This window comes from Cnephaeus nilssonii (assembly GCF_951640355.1).
Source record: "Cnephaeus nilssonii genome assembly, chromosome: 12".
Lineage (NCBI taxonomy): Eukaryota > Metazoa > Chordata > Mammalia > Chiroptera > Vespertilionidae > Cnephaeus > Cnephaeus nilssonii.
Window position 1 is genome coordinate 13,471,444 of NC_137083.1, and position 19,720 is coordinate 13,491,163.

At 47.6% G+C, this 19,720-nt stretch overlaps 1 protein-coding gene across 1 annotated transcript; it reads left to right on the forward strand.

Moving 5' to 3' along the window:
- Nucleotides 1-1,927: 1,927 nt before the first annotated feature.
- Nucleotides 1,928-17,397, forward strand: LOC307108685 (ferroportin-like; the record flags this gene model as incomplete). The annotated part of the gene is made up of 7 exons (XM_079786834.1): nucleotides 1,928-2,078; nucleotides 2,970-3,088; nucleotides 3,533-3,659; nucleotides 5,332-5,571; nucleotides 9,344-9,528; nucleotides 12,593-12,667; nucleotides 17,350-17,397. 7 exons carry the CDS (start codon nucleotides 1,928-1,930, stop codon nucleotides 17,395-17,397), a joined length of 945 nt encoding a protein of 314 aa, XP_079642960.1.
- Nucleotides 17,398-19,720: the final 2,323 nt, after the last annotated feature.

The following is a 19,720-nucleotide window of genomic DNA, read 5'->3' on the forward strand; positions in this document are numbered from 1 at the left end:
CATAGGAACAGGAAGGAAGATGGAGCATAGGTGTGGGCAGGTAAGCAGGTGCTCTCTATGATGGGAACTCAAAAAAAATCCTCTCCACTTCTTTAGTGACACAGGAAACCAGGCCATCAGCTTAGCACAACAGCAAGAAAGATTTCAGGAGGGAAGTCAGGATAATGGGGAAGTTATTATTATAAAAAATGCAATGGGGGAAGGGGTGTAGCCTATAAAGTTAGTGAGTGACTTTGAAGTGCGATCAGCTGGGGACTTGGGGGCGGAAGGGGGTAATATACCCCTGGCCAGGCCCTCTCCCCTGGCTAGTCCAGATGGAAGATTGGGAAACATTCCAGAGAATTCCTGATGTGAGAGGCCAGCTCTCAAGAGCAACTCTTGATACCAACTGAGAGCCGGCGGCAGGGGGGTGGGGGGCGTTGAGGGGAGAGGGGGAGAGGGCAAGGTGGGGGGCCTGGCCCAGCTCAGGCTGTGATGCCAGCCAGACACCCTGCTCTTCAGCGCAGTACCTGCCGCTGGAAGAACTGTCCTGTGCTAGGGTGTGAGGCGGACTGCACACCCCTGATGCCTCAGGCATTACTGAGATGGTAAAGGAGGAGGCGCCCCTGGAGAGGGGTCACAGGGTTGGTGACCTCTATAGGTGTGAAGGACCCAAGACACTGGTCTTCCAGCTCTGGGGTAGGAGGCTGGGTAGTGCTCCTGGGTCAGGAGATGGTAGGTCCAACGTTGATATCTTCCTCCGTGTCTTATTCTGCCTTTTGGGTTCCAGAAAGCCTCTTAAAAGGATTGTACTTTCTCTGAGTTATCTGGCAAATTTTGCTTTATATATATACTTCTACTATTTAATAACATTTATCATTTGTATATATGTGTTTTAGGAGCAACTTTGATCTACCTCATGAGCCCAAGATTTTTTATTTATGTAAGCTGGGCCTCGTCCATATGGGTAAGATGAATCAAAATGAAAGTGATGTATTTTCGATGGTTAGGAGAAATGTAATAGACAATTAGAATGCTTCAAAATAACGGATGCAAAATGTGTGTGTATTTTTGTTAGAAGTGCTTTTGAATTACCAATTATAGCACAAATAGGAAAAAAAGCGCATAAAACAAATATGTATAAGAAACCATTGTAACAAACAATTCTAAAGTGAATACCATGCAACCATCACTCAAGTCAGAAACTAGGATGTAGCCAGCACCCAGGAAGTCCTTCATGGACCCCTTTCTCCATCACACCCTCAGCAAAGACGAGGAGCCATGAGCCTTACTCTTATGGCATCCACGTCCTTGCTTTTCTTTACAGTGCTGCCAGCGAGGTGGGCATCCCTGAATGACATGATTTAGTTTCATTTAGTCCAAGTTTGGTATGAGCTTTCTAGAAATGAAGTCCTAACTTACGTACTCTATTGTCTTGCTTCTTCTACTCAACGTTGTGTTGGTAATCCCCCCGTTGTTGCACTCTGGTTTCATAGTTTCTGTTGCTGTACAGTATTTCATTGTATAATATACCACCATTTGTTTTATTAGTTTTCCCAAAGAGCCAGATTTTGGCTTCATTAAGCCTTTCTAAAGCACCTTCATTTTTCTAGTTCATTTATTTCTGCTCTTACTGTTATTATTGCTTTTCTTCTATTTCCTTTGGGTTTAATTTGCTGTTCCTTTTCTAACTTCTCCATAGACACTCAGCTCCTATCTCTATGGATTCGGACTTTCTCTTCTAATATACATATTTAAGACTATACATGTCTCTTTAAGCAGTACTTTAGCTGTATCTGACGAGTGTTATCTGACATTTGCTAAAAATGTTTTATAGTTTCCATTATGATTGACAGTTTGACCTCTGAATTATTTAGAAATGTATTCCTTAATTTACAAACATATAAGGGATTTCTGAATTTTTTTCTTACTTGCCTTCTTCAAGAAGATGAGGCCCTTTGCCATGTCTGTGTTCCTGATAGAATCATATGGACACAACGTTCTCCTACCAGCAGTGTTTGGCCTAGTGATGGCCGGATCTGTACTAATATTTGGGGTCTTAATTGGTGATTGGATTGACAGGAAACCAAGAAATAGAGGTAATACTCTTGTCTATGGCATATACAACAATGCAGTGAATTATGATCTCACTTACTCTTTTGGTTTATTTAGTGAAATGAAATACAGATCTGAACATAATAGCAACAGAGCACAGCTTTTAGAAACTGGAAATAGACTTATTCAGCTTTGTGTTGTTCTCTGGTACTACGTTTTAAAGTAGTGTTTGGATTCTTTCCCATCGCAGATTTTTAATATCAAATTCCTGATTTTAAAAAAATTCTGGCATTACCTATGTACAAGATACTCGTGTCATTTTTCTTAAAGGCCATTCCTAGGTGTCAGAGATATCTTTGTGCCAAGTAATCTGTCTAGACTAGGGATTAATATCTGGATACTTATTTGTTCAAATGTAGGTCTCCTTTTAGCTTTTGGCTCTATTATCTTTGCTACCCTCCTTTCTCCAGCGAGAATGTAAAATTTCCCACGTTTTTCCTTCTCTTCTGATGACTAGTCAACCTGATGGTTTTCTGTCCACTGAGAAGGCTTGGAAAAAGGCTTCTGATTTAGTCTCTGGAGTATTGGTTCTTAGGCCGTATGGGTAACTTCAATCACAAATCAACTCGAGAAGCGAGTGATAGAGCAGTAGAAAATGTTAAGTTCTTTCACTTTTCTAGTATCCTGCTCTTCATGTCGTCTTTTTCTCAAAGCATGTTTTCATTTACTTGAAAAACCCCGCTTTTTTTTTTCCTTTTTGTTGCAAAGGCTTTGCCTTCAGTGAGCCCATGAGCCTGCTCTGTGCCTTTTGCTCAAGCCTGCAGTTGCTGATAGAAGCAAGAACGTGGCTGGCACAGTAATTTGGCCCAATGCAGTTGCTCTGCGTCAAACAATGAGGTAGCTGCAACCTGAATCTTAAAACCAAGAGTAAATAGTGTTTCCATCCGCCGTTGCTCATGCCTCGCTCTTCACTCAGAATGCCCCCGTGGCGGCCGGCTGTGTTGTCCTGAGGCTGGTGTTCTCCTACAGAGGGGAACGACGCAGACCTGGCACGGCTGGTTCGCTGTGAGTGTCCCCAGGTCCCGCTTGCTCCACCAGAGTGGAGGTCGGAGGCGAGGCCTGAGTGCCCGTCAGTGAGTCAGCTCTGCACGCCCTGCTCGCTGGTTTTGGATCCGGCTAGTCTTTGCCACTGTTCTCCTCACCCCTAATTTGTGAATCAGAGCCCACATTCCACAGACATGAAGTCAATACAACAGCAGAGTCTCTGTCTGCAAAGTACAAATTAGCCTCGGATCCGGTGCCGATGGGGTGGGAAGAAGAAAACGTTTAGAATCTACGCAATAACGTTGGGCTCCAAACCTACATTGAACCTCTTTCTCTCAAAGGTTTTTGTGTTTGTTTAGCTCGTCCTCGGGCTGCCAGATCAGTAGCTGTATGTACCACATGGGCTGAGGAAGTCTGTTCTTGGGTTCCAAGAGCCTTTGCCCTCCTTCTGTAGGTGGCCTGCTATGCAGCTGTGGTTACCCTGGCGGCTCTGGCAAACCTGGCCAGCGCGGCGCTGACCGTCACCATCCAGAGGGGCGGGATTGTGCGCCTCACAGGTGACAACAGAGGCCAGCTGGCCGGTGAGCTGTGCCGCCCTGGGCATCACGGGTCCTCGGGGCCAAGAAGTAGGCCGGGCTCAGGGAACATGGTTGATGAGCCAGCCAATCAGGTCTCTGAGAGAGGCAGCAAAGTAGCCTATAAGAGAGGGTACTTGGAGTCAAACAGGCCTAGATGTGAATCCAGCTAAAACCAGCTATGGCTCGTACCAGCTGCGAGTCACTTACCTTGTCTAGACTTTATTTTCCTCATCTATACAATGGGAGAAATAATGGCCACTCCCTTCCCCCTTCCGCCAGCCCAGTTGGGGTTGGTAAAGCCCTTGGCACTATATTTGCACATAGGAAGCTCTTAAGAAAGGGGTGACGTTGTTGTTATCAAAGGGATATATAAATGGTACTTTGAGGAACGAAGCCCCTCAAAATACGTCATGGAAGTTCCTTGGCCATTTGAGACCTAGAAAAGAAGTGCACTAAAAGCATTTTCAAATTCTGGCCAGTGATAAGCTTCCACCCCCCTCCACCCCCAAATTCAACCCCAAATGGGACTGTTGGTCTTCACTTGTGTGACAGTGAGAGGCAGAATCTTTTTTCAGGAATGGAGCTAAATGGAGGAATCTGGCATCTCCTTTGTTTTTCCTTCGTTTATAAAACTTGGATCATTCCCACTGCGATGTATTCATATTGCCAACTTCAAGCTGGAGCTCGTGGCCTGCCCTGCATTTGTGCAGTTGGTCCCCTCCGCTAGAAAATGTTCGTGAGCGTTGAGAGCCAAGATAAAGGAAGCTATTACGGGGGAGTCTATTAAAATGTACTTCTTACAAAGCCCCTGGTAATCACGCTTTCTTTTAAACTGCACTTCTTTGGCTGCAGTGCGGCTTAAATAACACCATCCAAAATAAAACAGCTCTGTGGTGAGAGCCGGGTGACGCGGCGTTCAAAGTGCCCTCGGTCTCTGCGGAAAAGAAAATCTTTCTAGTCTCTGGTAATTCATCTTAAGCCTCAAATAAAGCACAGGTTCTGGTTTGAGCTTCATTATAATTTCTAAAATGATCTTGTAAATATAGTCTTCAGTTATGGTAGAAGAGTTAAGAGGCAAAGCTTGGGAGTCAGACTGCCTGGGTTTAAACCTCAGCTTCTCCTTTTCCCTTCTCTGTGACCTTGAGCAAATAACTTCATCTCTTCGTGCCTCAATTTCCCAACCTGTAAAAGGGAGACACCATCAACTTCTTCGAGTTGTGAGGGTTAAGTGAGACAAATGTATGTAGGAGGCTTAGAACTCTGTGCCTGGCAGAGTAAGTATTCAGCCAATTCTGTCCTTTATTTCCATTCCGTCAACATGCTGGTCATAATAATGCCTATTGATATTATCGTAGCTGTTAAGACAGTACGGTGTGATAGAAAAGAGTGCTGAGACAGGAGTTGAAATAATTAGCTCCACAAAACCTAGTGTGTCCAGTCCTCATCTTACCCATCTGTTAATTGTTCCGATTCCCACAACTGATCCTGAAGGCCTTTTCCAGGTTGAAAATCCTGTGACTGACTAATCTATAGTTAGACTGAAAGGAATCTTCCTTGTTTCCACCACCGTTCACCCAGTGCATGGGTCGCAAAGCCAGCAAATGCACGACGTAACTTCCCAGGAGGAAGGATGAAAATCCAATGGCTCCCAATGTTTCCTTCCCCTCACGTACAGGGATGAATGAGGCGGTCCGGTGGCTGGACCAGATCATCAATATGTTTGCTCCCCTGGCTGTGGGCCAGGTGTTGCCATGGGCGTCTCATGTGATCGGTGGGGGTTTCATTTTTGGATGGAACTTGGTTTCACTTCTTGTAGAGTTCCTGTTTCTGTCCAGGGTTTACCAGCGAGTTCCCCAGCTGGCGGTGAAACCCCAGCCACAAGCAGGGGGCCTTCCTAGAAAGGCTACAGGAGGCTGTGGGCATTCATGGTAAGGAACCTCGGAGACGGCTTTTGGTTTGTCTTCTCCTTTATATCAGTGTTCCGTGTCTTCTTTCCAGTGCTTGTGTCTGAGCATAATCTCAACTGGAGAAAAAACACATTAAATTTTTTTTTGTAAAAAAAAGTGCATTGATGTAGGTGTTACCACTGACGGTGGGTGCAGCCCCACGGGGGCCCTCTCAGAGACTCTGAAGGGCATACCTCTGAACTTTCCCACCAGGGGCTGAGGAAACTGGGGTATTTCTTCACTGAGTCTGGTCACTCATCAGTCGAAGGTTGTTCACAGGGACATTGCCCTCTGTGCACGTTCAGCCTGCCCTTATGTGCCTGTGGCTGGAGAGAGGCCCTCCGGCAGAGACGCTGGTGCTGGGAGAGGAAGCCATTGGCGCACACAGTCTCTTTGGCCCTAGCCGGCTTGGCTCAGTGGATAGAGCATCTGCCTGTGGACTGAAGGATCCCAGGTTCGATTCTGGTCAAGGGCACATGCCTGGGTTGCGGGCTCAATCTCCAGTAGGGGGTGTGCAGGAGGCAGCCAATCAATGATTCTCTCTCATCATTGATGTATCTCTCTCTCTCCTTCTCCATTCCTCTCTGAAATCAATTAAAAAAAAGAAATGGGTGGAGTGGGAAATGTGGTGATGGTGGTGGAAGGAGTGGATCAAAAACCAAGGATGTAAGGAGATATATATACTACTATATGTAATACTTTAAATAATAATAATAAAAAGACAAACCCCCCCCCCCAAAAAAAAAAAAAACACACACACACACACACAAAAAAACAAAAAACACCAAGGATGTCTTCCTCACTCATTCAGCAAGCATCCTGTGTACCGCCCCGGCATGCCTCACCACTGCTCCAGGCACCAGGCTTCAGCACGCCCCTTCTCTCTGGGGGCTCGAAGCTTGGCCTTCCCACCTCTGGGGCCACAGTGGTGGGAGCATGGGGTTGGGTGATACGTTTCTGATTTCTCCATGGAGACCAGAGCCCCTTAGTCCACAGGAGCTTTGGGATGTTGTGAAGGAAAATGCAAGTTTTGTAGTTCCAATTTAAGAGGTTATAAAACCATGGGTTGACCTGGAAACCTTATTTCTCTGATATAATAAAGATGCATAGTAACTTTTAGAGAGTGGAAGGGAGAGAAACATTGATGTGAGAGAGAAACATTGGTTGGTTGCCTCCTGCACATGCAGGGAATATGAGCCTGCAACCAAGGTACATGCCCTTGACGGGAATCGAACCTGGGACCCTTCAGTATGAGGGCTGACGCTCTATCCACTGAGACAAACTGGCTAGGGCAGAAACTGTCTTCTTAATCCCAAATAGCTGATTTAGAAACCTGTACTTTCATATGGAGATTATGTTAAGTGGGAGGATTGTCTTTATTGAGGTATCTGGTTTGCACTTCCAGCTCTTAATTGTATGAACAACTGAGAACAGATTAGCCATTTAAGATTTATGCAATTCACATTATATGATGATAATCAAATATTTAGTTCAAAAGGAAGAAAAATAAGTCCACTGGTGACTCTTGTCTCCCTGACACAAAGGAAATGATCACATTTGGAAAATGTGAGATTTCATCATCAATGCCTGCAATCGGGAAAAGCATTCAGTATGAGAGAACTTCAGGCTTTTCTCTATTGCAATAGTGGGTTTTCTTTTTTTTTGCTGACCCTTGGAAAGGATCCAGAGGCACAGGACACACTGGACGCTCAAGAAGGAGACAGCTCCAGACGTGGAGCCAGGCAATGCCTGCGGATGCTGGCGAGGTACCTAAGCTCTCCGTGGCCCTGGCTCCTTCTCGGTGGGATGGGATAGTAGTGATGGTGCCTACCTGCCAGAGAGGTCCTGGTGATGCACTAAATAATTCCTGTGGGCAGTGTGGTCCGCAGGGGCTACTTGTTAAACATGAACATTAACTCTCATCTTTAGTCATCATCATCATTCTTATGTTTTGGCTGCAGGTTCGGCGTTTTCACGAGCATTGCTGTGTAAGGGTGGAGTGTGGGGTGTGTGGGGAGACAGAGAGAACCACAGAGCTGAGTGAAACGGATGCTGAGTGGCTCCCACACACCCAGTGCCAGCAAGGTGCCATTTACAATTTGAATGACAAATGACCTTGGGGTTGGTGGTGAGCTGCTGAAATCCTACACGTTGAAAGCACCAGTGTCCAGGGTGCATCGTGCCGTGGTCCATGTGGTTAGCACGCCAGGCCCAGTGGCCGTGACTCCTGTCCCCTCACCTGGACCATTAGCCTGTCACCTGCCTTGGTATCCACCAGGTATCCCCGAGCATAGGCCTCATTCTAGGCATTTGCTCAGCAAATACTGGTTTCCATTCTGATGGAAACTAAGTCACAGAACTTTGGCTACGAAACAGTTTGGTATATTGCCCATAAGTCGCTTTGCTTTCCAGAATCTAGGAGCTGTAACTCTTAGTGCCCCTGATTTAGAAATAATTCTGTCACTGCATAATTAGCCCTCAGTTCTCCGAGCGCTTTGCATTGTTCTGCTGCAGCCGGTTCCGAATACTCCTAACTCTGGAAGCACTGCGTGCTCAGGACCAGGCGTGGGGTTTACAGATGCGCTCCAGGTCAGAGTGCAGTGTGGGGCGAGGCCTTTGGCAGGTCAAGCCCTGAGAGACGTAGTGGACATGCCAGGACAGCACAGAAGGATGCGTGGCCTGGCCAGGCAGCAGGTGACAAGGGCAGCTCTCTGGAAAACAAGCTGGCCAGTGCTGCAAAGGCAGACACTGGAGGACATGGCATATTTGCTCCCCATATTTCTTTCTTTCTTCTAATTTTATTGATTTTCAGAGAGAGGAAGGGAGAGGGAGATAGAAACATCAATGATGAGGGAGAATCATTGATTGGCTGCCTCCTGCATGCCCACTAGGGATCGAGCCCACAACCTGGGCATGTGACCTGGCTGGTAATTGAACTGTGACCTCCTGGTGCATAGGTCGATGCTCAACCACTGAGCCACACTGGCCGGGCTCCACATCATTCTTGAGTTCGGAGTTTAATCCAGGGATCAGGACAGAGGGTAGAAGAGGATTCTAAAGGACCAGAGCTAGACCATGGGAATTCAGAAGGCCAGCCGGCTGGTAAACCACCCAGGCAGCAGCCGGGAGCTGGTGCCCACGGCGGCAGGCGCCAGAATCCCGGGGAAGATGCTGTCACTCCAGGGCAGCATTGTCATCAGCACGGGTGGCTACTGCCCTAGTTGATGTCTGGGTGGCAGGTCCTGAGGCTGCCTCTGGAGTGTAATCAAACTTAGCCTTCGTGCGTTGAAGTGGTGAGGTAGAGGGAGAGAGGAGGCCAATTCCTTATCTGCTAAACCAGGAGTGAAGAGGAAAACTCTGGAAATGGAACTGGATTTGAAACTCAAGACCTCGCCGTTTCCTAAACGTGTTTGAAATGAACCGGAAGCCATAAATAAATACATCCACAATGAAGTTTTTGTTACCTAGTGACGGTGGTGGTAATGGTGATTCACAGAGATAATTATAATACCACAAATTAAGACAGTAACTACATGTGCAGATGGCCATGCTACGCTCTTCACAATCTCCTATCATGTAATCCTCCCGCGAGACAGTGCTCTTAAATATTCCCATTTCCCAGGTGAGGAAACTGAGCAACAGGAAAGTTCATGTAGACAATACAGTGCAAAGGCCGGAATTCTCACTAAGTCTCTGCCGCCTATTCACGTCTATCTTGCCCCCTCTGCTGCTGCCCTGCAGGTCTCTGGTCCTTTGACCTCACTGTGACTCAGCTTCTTCAAGAGAACATTCCAGAAATGGAGCGAGGGGCTGAGAACAGCGTGCAGTGCTCCCTGAACTACCTCATGGGCCTCATCCATGTCATCGTCATGTTGGCCCGGCGGCCACAGCAGCTTGGCATGCTGGTCTTCATCTCCACACTGTGTGTAAGCACAGGGCACGCGATGTAGTTTCTTTACGCAAGGAAGTGCAAGATTAAAAATGTCCACACTCAGCAGAGGAAAGATGCTTCAACCTGGGAGGCAAGCAGCATCTCTGACTGCTCAGAGCTCTAGGAACACTGCACTGTCTCATTGTTTCCAGTGATTTCCCTGCACTGCTCCTGGGGCCTGCCTTGTCCTCTGGCTACACTGGAGAGCAATTGTGTCTCGGGTCACCTTTAGCCAATAACACCGACTGTATTCAGTGCATGTTTGCAGTGATGGATACCAGCCAGGACTTGAACAGGGTCTGACTCACGGCGTGCCCATTAACTGAACTCAGATTCCAGCACATAACCTGAAGGGTTTAATTTTGCCAACACGCCTCAATGTTTCCAGGTTTTTATTGTTCTTCGGGTTCTAAAATTAGAAGCTTCTGGTCAATGTTAAAACCAGAGCCGTGGAGCTTGGTCCCAGTTCCTTGGGTGTGGGTTCATGTTCTACAGCTGGTTTGTGAACGTGCCTCTGATGTGCCCAGTGCCCCGCACGAGCATGGAAGCTCCTTGTGGAAGTAGAACGTTTGGGTGGTTTCTGGACTCGGGCCAGGACAGGGGTCTGGCAGTTCCTCAGTGGACCTGGCCAAGCTTCGCCTTAGCCGTCAAGCCAAGACCTCCAGTTTGACCAGTTCTGATGAAGAAAAACACTAGTTTGTGAGGAGCTAATTCTGAGTTTCTGGCCACTTATAAACAGTCAACACGAAAACTAGTGTTTGAGGAGCCTGGAAGAAAATCCCTGTAGCTCTTCACTTGAAGTCATGGGCTGCTGTTCTGTAAATGCCGATATAGAGGCGAGGACACAGGCCTCCATGCACAGCACCTTTCTGCATGTGGGAAAGTCACGTTTGGGGAGTAGAGGTGGAGGGTACCATAACTGGCCCCTTGCAGTACAGATAAACTCCACTTAGGGGGTCTTCTAGTCATGGTTGCATAGTCCCACATTGTGATAAATCCCTTTATCACAAAACATTGCAATTGGAACTTTTCAGTTTATGAATACAAAGTAAATTTTGGAAAGGCAACCCTTTATGAGTACAAAACAACAATAAGCCTTTCAAACTCATCTCTGGCTGTTTATCTGTTCACACAATCTCAACATGGCCTTGCTCTCAAGAGGTGTAATTTATCCCAGACTCTGGCTTGACCATCAGGAGAGTAGGTCCAGCCTCAGGGCTCACTGACCAACTGACCAGACTCTAGAGTCAAAGGCATGTCTCCACTATCTCCACATCCCGTTTCATTATCTGGACAATCTTCTCTGTTCCACTTCTTCCTTCAAGGCACTTGAGATCAAGAAGGGGAAGGAGGCATCTTCTCATTTGGGTTCTAAGGAGCCTGGAATGCAGATGGCCCTGCCGCTTCCTCCTCCTCCATTTAAAGCGTCAAGTGCTCAATGGCAACTCTGCCAACTGGCTCTCTCCTCTGGCTCCCAGGAGGCTCAGAGCGGAACTGGCAGAAGCCAAAAGCACAAGGTCAAATGGCTTGTTTTACACAATCCTGCCCTCTCCTAGCCAAGCTTACTCCCTCTTCCAATTATTGTATTGTTTGCTATCGGTTTAAGCCACCTCAAGTTAATGGAAATATATTGGTGTTGTGTAAATAGCTATAAGTCTTTTCAGTTTGTTCTAACAGTTGAGTCTTTCAGTTATCGATTCAGAAATTATTGACTAGATGAAATTATTCCTTACAACGTAAGTCTTCTAATCAGCTTCATCTTACATAGTGATGTGGTTAAGTCGCATCGCGCAATCTCCATCAAGTCAGGAGTCCTCTATCACAGAACTTAACACACAGGGAAAACAGCAAGTATTTCCCGAATCATATAAATATTTTAAGGTTTTAGGAATCTCAAAGAACATACCTTCATTTGGAACAGTCACTTGAACTGCAAAGATTTGCTTGCTTTTAAGAAGCAAGAACTACTTGTTCTCAGGGCTCAGGAACACTGTCAGAAACAGGGTATGCCCCTTCTTGAAATCAGATTAACGCAACGTGTGTACCTGAACTGGCATAGCAACAGTGTAACTGTGACACTGGGCAAGTCGCATCTGGGGAGATTAGTGACTGGAGTCCACATTTTCAGCAAAACCATAACCATTAGCATAACACTGTATTTCAATCCAATTTTCTTTTTATAGTCTCTTCATGCCCAAGCCTCTCCCCTGGAATTAATAAATCCTCTTTGAAAACATTTCATTCAAGTCAATTCGCTTCATTTCTCAGGGCCCTCGAGCACAAAAGGAACGGCCTGGACCTGTAATAGTCATGCTGGCATCTTCCCACTCCTGCTTTCACTGCTAACACACAGGCATGTGCTGTGCCAGAGGGCAAGCTGACTGCAGGACGCACGTGGGAATGGCTCCACTCATCCCGATTTCTTTGGTGATGTAAGATGGCACAATGCAGCTGCTGGAAGCACCCTTAGTCACGGGGTAGGCTTCCACAGCTCTGCAGGTTAGAGCTACACTGGAGCTATGGCTCAAATCATTCATGGCCCATCCCTCCTTTTAAAAGCATCTTTGAATATCCCAAGAGAAAAAGGGCGAGTTCAGACTGATTCTTCCAGGACTAAACCGCGTGGCTTGCTTATCCATTAAGCTTTGAGATCAACCCACACCAGATTACCTCTGTTCATTTCCTAATCCCCTGGCTAGCCAGTATTGGCCAAGAGCATGCAACATTTTTTCCAAAGGGAAAATTGCCAATGTGGAAAGCAAGACTATTACAGGTAAAATAATTTTCACACTCCATTTTCTGCTACCATGTGGCCACTAGAACAGATTGTTAAGAGATTGAGGGAGAAGGGCCCCATCACAGGTGAGATTTAAAATGCAACTATTAAGATGAGGAAGTGTTGCCCGAAACATCCATAAACAGAAATGGTATATCCTTGATAACTGAGCCAACATACACCTCTCGGTCCTGTTTCTCAGGTATTTATTGTGTACATGAGTCACTTAGGTGATTCATACTCCAAAGTGATTTTGATGTGTTTACCACTTTTCACATCTCAGGAAGTCACTCAAGTGCTGACCCAGGACTATCTTCCCAGAGACTTCATTGGAAATGTCATTAAGATGCCAGAAAGGGTAAGTTTTCAGAGTCATGTTTATTGGAACAATTTACATTCAGTAAAACTCATCCTAGATCAGACCACTGCATAATAACCAGCATAATCAAGATGTCAAACAGCTCCTCAAATCGCCCATGCCCCTCCCCACACCTCAGAATCCATCGATCTGTTTTGTCAAAAGGGTCACATTTAATCATTAAAGTGTTCTACATACAGCATTTTAGAAAAATCTATAAGCATATGAAACCAGGATTTTAAAAGGATAACTTGGTAACAAAAAATCTTTACAGTCAAAAGAATGGGATTTTAAAATAACTTTGTAAATTGAAGCACAGTGGACAAAACTGCCTTAAGATAAGTATAGAATACCCAGTCTGGTTACTGTGTCAAGCAGGATGCTTGGGCTGTGGAACAAAAACTGAAATGATGGAATTGAATTCTATGGGAATTCTCTATGGGGCAGATACATGCTCTAGCAGAAATCTGCACCCCAACCCCAGAATTCACCCCCGCTGTTAGCGTGAAAGGGACAAAGAAAGCAAAAGCCTCTGTTTTGCATAATCAACCATCACCTGTTCAGATACACCTTATCTACTTGAAAAGCTTCTTTCCAGCACAATTCTGTCTCTCCAGCACCAGCCCTGTAAGAAAAGTGCCACCGGAGGTAATTAGATCAGCAATTACTAGATAAGACGTGACATTAAGAAAACAGCTTACCAAACTCTATAGATAACAGAACTCCCCACTCAGACAGTCATGGTTTGACTTAAAAACCACATTTTAAAACTCAAAATCCTATGTTAATAATAATGCTAACAATTCACCTCCACCTTTTTTCAATCTCAAAATAGTCACCACTGGAAAAACATTTTTAAAGATTAAATGTCCATCACTTAAGCATCCTTTTTAAAGTGGGGAGGGATGTGACAGCATTTAATAAGTTCCTGCCAGGTTGGCCTCAGGTAAATCCTTTAACCCATCAGAGCAAGGGCATATCCCATCAGATTAGAGTTCTCATCCTTGGCCAAGAATTCTACTCGACTATTTAATCATAACTTAATCCAAATTCTCTCCATTTACCTGAAGTTTGTCAGCATCTTGAGCTGGACTGAGCCTGGTAGGAAAGTAAGAAGAATAACGTTAAGAATATCACGTGGTAACTTTGTTTTGGTAAAGAATGTCTTTCATTGTGACCATCTACTAGCACACTGTGATGGAATAAAGGGCTACTGTTGAATAGAATCCCTATTTTTAAAAAGGGACAATCTCCAAATTTCCTGACACTTGGGAATCACCTAGATTTCCAGCCAGGAGTAAAATGAATAGTGAAATACATTCCTGTACTCTGGAAATCCACTTAGCAGAATGTCAGCAGCCACCACTTTTCCAGTTTCATAGCATGGAATAATCATCAATTTTAGAAAAAAATAAACATTACTGGCAACAGTTATCTGCCTAGAAAAAAACAAAAAACAAAAAACTCCATAGCCGGTTTGGCTCAGTGGATAGAGCGTCCGCCTGCGGCTGAAGGGTCCCAGGTTTGATTCCGGTCAAGGGCACATGCCCAGTTGCAGGCTCGGATCCCCCAGTGGGCGGTGTGCAGAAGGCAGCTGGATCAATGATTTTCATTATTGATTTCTCTCTCTCTCGCCCTCTGCCTTCCTCTCTGAAAGCAATAAAAATATATTAAAAAACAAACAATCAAAGCTTTAATGGATTTTAAAGCCAAAGGAAGGCAGCCACTTGTTTGCCCAGAGCCAGAGCCCAAAGCGCCGAGAGCAGGCGTCCTCCCTTGCTCAGCTTCCACAACCCTTGAACAGATGCACGCTGCCCGGCTCTCGGTACCTGTGTCTTTCTCGGATGGACTTGTTTAAACAGTGTGGCTGGACACCTAAGGCAACTTGTAAAACAAGGCCTGGCCCTGGCATTGCCCTGTGAGGTGGTGCTCCCCACCAGAGACGGAGGCGCTGGGGCAGCAAACGTTGTCCATGTGCTTAGAGCACAGCCTGCAACACACTATTCCCCCTCTAAGAGCCTGATAAAAATAGACGTCCTCTTCGGTTGCCTCATCAGTAAGAGGATCTTTCATAACCGAGGCCAACGCCTACCCCACACAAGCCTCCCATTTCAAACGAAGATTGTTCAGTAGTATCTCTGAGGGCTGCAAGGGTTCCTTCCCTCACTCACTGAGCTCTAAATTTAGATTTCTCAACTCGGACACTAACTTTCTACCGCAATATGGACGGAGTAGCGAACCCTTCCTGCGCCCACGGAGCTGGAGAGCCTGCCCCAAACTTAGTGCTTCCTGGAGACAAGCCTCCCCCGGGGCAGCCCTGGGGTTTGTCCTGGTGGAACCCGGGGTTCAGATGTTCCCCCAAGACTGGCCTCCCACGCTGGAGATGTTACCCGCTCCCGCAGGGCTCACCCCCAGACCTTGATGAAAGCCCCACCACCGTGGCCACGGAAGGCCGATGGTGGCGGGAGGGAGTGGGCGAAATGACCCCCGTTTGCTGCCAACACCGTCATGACCCGGCCCCGCACGGAAACTCAGCGGTTCGGTTCCAGACCCGGGAGCAGCCGCTTCCTAAACTGGCTCCGCCGGGTCCTCAGAACCCAGGGCAGGCGGGGCGCGCGGGGCGCGCGGGGCGTCCCGAACCCGGGCACCGCCCCGAACCCGGGCACCGCCCCGGCCTCTGCGCCCCCGCCCGGGGCAGGCCAATCCTCGAAAGGCTAAGCTTTCCGCGGAAAGTCGTCCTAAGGTCCGATCCCCGGGGCGTCGGGGCCGCCGGCACGAGAGGTGCCAGGCCCCCGGGCGCTGGGGAAGGGGGACCCGAGGCGCCACGAGGGTGCGTCCCGGGGCGGGAGCGTTCCCAGCACCGCGATGGGGTCCCCATCCCCGGAGCTGGCAGCGCCTCTCCCGAGGGGTCGCCGAGCTGGGGCCGAACCCCGATCTTGGCGGCACAGACGGGGCAGGCCCAGGACCACAAGGGCACCCCTAAGGTCACCGGGGAGACCCCCCCCCCCCGGCCACGTGGCCGCGCCGGCGTCGAACCGGCCGGGAGCCACTTACCCAGGTCGCGCGCCGCGGCCGAAAGGGGAGGGCGCCGGAGGAGCCAAGTTTAAAAGGGGCCTGGGCTGTCGGCACCCGGAGGCAGCCAACCGAAAAGTTGCCCCAGTGCCCCTCCCGGCCCAGCATCCGCCCAGCTCCCTCCCCGCCCGCGGTCCCCCCCCCGCCCCCGCCCCCCGGAGGCCTCGCGTGCCCCCTGCCGGCGGCCTGGGGAAAGCGGCGCGGGCGCCGGCCCAGACCCCCAGCCCCGGCCCAGAGACTGCGGACTCCGGAGAAGCCATCCCCAACACCTCCCTGGGGGCGGTGTCCATTTACCTCCCTGCAGGTTCCATGAAGCTCCCGACATTCAAACAATGCTAGGTATCCGCCGCGCCCCGAATATCCATGCCTGCCTTCCCCTGGGGTGGCCTGCAGGTCACAGAAGCCCCGAGGGACAGACGGCGCCCTCCCCAGCCTCGCTCTCACCCGTCGTTTTATCTTTAACCTGCCCTTGGAATTTTGAGATTTGGGGCTTCCTAGAAACTGGAGCGCTGGCGATCATTTTGGTTGGAGGGACTGTTTAGGGCCGCAGATATGTATAGAGGGCAGACTGCCAGGCGTGGTGCTGGGCGCTGGGGTGTGAAGTTCAATGAGAAACTGCCCCTGCCCTTAAGGAACGTAAGGGTAAGGTGAGGTCCATCCGCTGACAGGAGCCCACATAGCGTGCCAGGGACACGCACAAAGCAAGCCAGCCCGCTGAGGGGTCGGTGAAGGCTTCCCGCAGGAGAGGGTCCCTATGCGGAGTCTAGCATTCCCAGGAGGAAGCTGACAGCACATCCAACATAGGCGAGGGCGGTCAGAGGCCAAGGGAGTTGAAGAGCCACAGAGTGGAAGGGACTTGATAGATCATCCAGGGTTTTCTCTGGTGGAGTAGACCGGCCTTAGGCTCTTCTCCCATGGCAGAGTTGTCATGGTGATGAAATATAAGCTCCATGAGGACTCCTCCACGGAATCCCCAGAATTCAGCCTCATTAGTGCCCGGGTAAGTGGGAAATGACTCAGGGTGAGAGATGTGCCATTTACCCTCCATATGCCTTTATAGTTGGGTGTACACGATACAGCTCTTCTAGGCTCACATGGTAGGTAGCAGTGGCCGGTCTTACCCAGGCTGTAGCTTTCCTAGGTCACCTTGAGTGTGCCTTTATCCCTGCATTCCCAGTCCTTCCCCTCTCAGTGTGTATTTGGCCATCCTTTCTAGAGCAGGCATCCCAGGGCATCAGGTGTTGGGCACCTCTCTGATGGTAGAGGGGATCCTCCCCTCCGCTCCCCGCCCCCACTCCCCAACCACACGTCTGACCCTGTTTCTCTGTAGAGGAACTTGTGTTGGATAATGCCTCTAGCCTCTGCCCACGCGCTCCTCATTCCCTTCCAGAAGAGAAGACATTCCAATAAAATCCTGTGCTAACATGAATTTTGAGAGCATGCCAACTGGGTTAGGCTTGTTGGCTTCCCTCCCCTGCCTGTCCCCTGTTCCCAGTGAAACAGGCCAAGAGTCTGATCTTCTCTGATGGGAGGGGAGACAGGGGACTAGAAGTGATCACCTGGAAACCGTTGAGGAGTCCCTCCCCTTTACCCCTGCGTTTTTCCGATAGTCCACACCAAGTGGGAGATTATTTCTCATTAACCCTGCAGTAACATGATCCTGCATTTTACTCACTCTAAATGCTTGGCCTCCCCATGTTATGGCAGGTGACCTCCAATGACTCATCTTTCTCAAAGAACGGCAAATCCATTAGAAAGATGTTAGCTGTGAGGACTCACGTTCTTTTTCTCCCCTCAGGGCCCGGGACCAGTATAAGGAAATGGTGACTCAAGGTCTGGACTGAGAAGGGGGATAGAACAGACAGCTCTAAAGACTCCATCTTATCAGTTGGAAAGCTAACACTTTAATTTCCATTCTGTGTCTTATGCCTGAGTGGGTTCTGAGCACGGAAGGGAAGAAAGCACATTATTTATGGCCCTCCCCAAACCCTGCAGTTGCCCGATCCTAAGACTCCCTGGTTCTCTATGGACTAGCATTAGACATATCTAGGACATTTGCTTTTGCAAATTAATGGGCCCATTCATTTACTCTTGTCTTTGTGTTTAGTGCAAATTTATTGTGTTATTGTAGTGTAGAGTCAGAAGATAAAGCAACGACTGACATTATTTATGATTTGGGTAACATTTTAATTGGTGTCATTGGGCTGTTTGCCACATGCGGGTTTCGGCCCAGCAGCCTGCCTTTTCCAAGCAGCTGTAGGCTTGTTTTTCAAGCCAAGAGAGAATGTCTGCCCTCCCTGGGCCCATTGGTTTTATCTGCCTAAATAAACGGGGGCTGATCAGTAATCAGAGGCTGTGCAGGCAAGTCTCTCGGAAGCCCTGGAATACGGACCCCCACATGGGTACAAACAGGCTTTTTTTTCTTTTTTAATCCTCCCCCGAGGATATTTTTTCATTGATTTTAGAGAGAGTGGAAGAGAAAGGAAAAGACAGAGGGAAAAATCGATGTGAGAGAAACACATCGATTGGTTGCCTGCTGCATAAGCCCTGACCAGGGCCTGGGCCGGGAAGGAGCCTGCAACCAGCTATGTGCCCTTGATTGGAATCAAACCCAGGACCTTTCAGTCCGAAGGTCTATCTGCTGAGCCAAACCGGCCAGGGCCAGACTATTTTTAAAAATTCCCTTTCAGGTTTATTTTTTTACAAACCAAAAGCACTGTTGGTCACAATACTTCTAAGAAATATATGAAGCCGAAACCGGTTTGGCTCAGTGGATAGAGCGTCGGTCTGTGGACTGAAGGGTCCCAGGTTCGATTCCGGTCAAGGGCATGAACCTTGGTTGCGGGCACATCCCCAGTAGGGGGTGTGCAGGAGGCAGCTGGTCGATGTTTCTCTCTCATCGATGTTTCTAGCTCTCTGTCCCTCTCCCTTCCTCTCTGTAAAAAATCAATAAAATATATTTAAAAAATATATATGAATAATGGTGTAAAGTAGAATTCTATTTAATTACACATTCAATATATTAAATATGCCACTTTTAAAGAATGATCTGGTTTGTTGTAAAATAATTAAAATGGAAGCATACATTAATGCCACATCTTTCTGCAACTAACCTCTCATTTCGTTGTTTCTCTTTGTAGCAAAACTCCTCAAAAGCATTGTCTATGCTTGTCTCCAATTCCTCTCCTTTTTTTTTTTTTTTTCTGAATTGAATTATATTGGGCAGCCTTTGAAATGGTCCCCAGTGGCCCCATCTCCTGCTATGTATGTATGCCCTTTGGTGATTCCCAACCCCTTGAGTGCTGCCTGGGCCTAGTGAATTTTTTTTAAGGAATAGAATCAGCAAAAGTGATGGGATGGCATATGAAAAGATGCTCCACATCACAGGTCATTAGGGAATTACAAATTAAAACAACAATAATATACTGTTACACTTTATTAGAATGGCTAAATTCTAAAACACTGAAATCATCAAATGCTGGTGAGGATGTAGAACAACAGGAACTTTTATTTGTTGCTGGTGGGAATGCAGAATGGTACAGGCATTTTGGAAGATAGCAGTTCTTTACAAAATTAAACATATTCTTATCATACCCCTTGATATTCACCCAAAGACGTTGAAAATTCATATCCATGAAAAAACCTACAGATATTTATCATAGCTTTATTCACAATTGCCAAAAGATTGCAAGCAACCAAGATGTCTTTCAATAGGTGAATGGATAAATAAACTGTACATCCAGATGATGGAATATTATTCTGTGCTGAAAAGAAATGTTCGATCATTATTCAGGGTGGCCAAGACATGGAAACAACCAAAGTGTCCTGTGATAAGAGGACTGGATAAAGAATTGTGGTACATGCCAAAACCGGTTTGGCTCAGTGGATAGAGTGTCAGCCGGTGGACTGAAAGGTCCCAGGTTCGATTCCGGTCAAGGGCATGTACCTTGGTTGCGGGCACATCCCCAGCGGGGGGTGTGC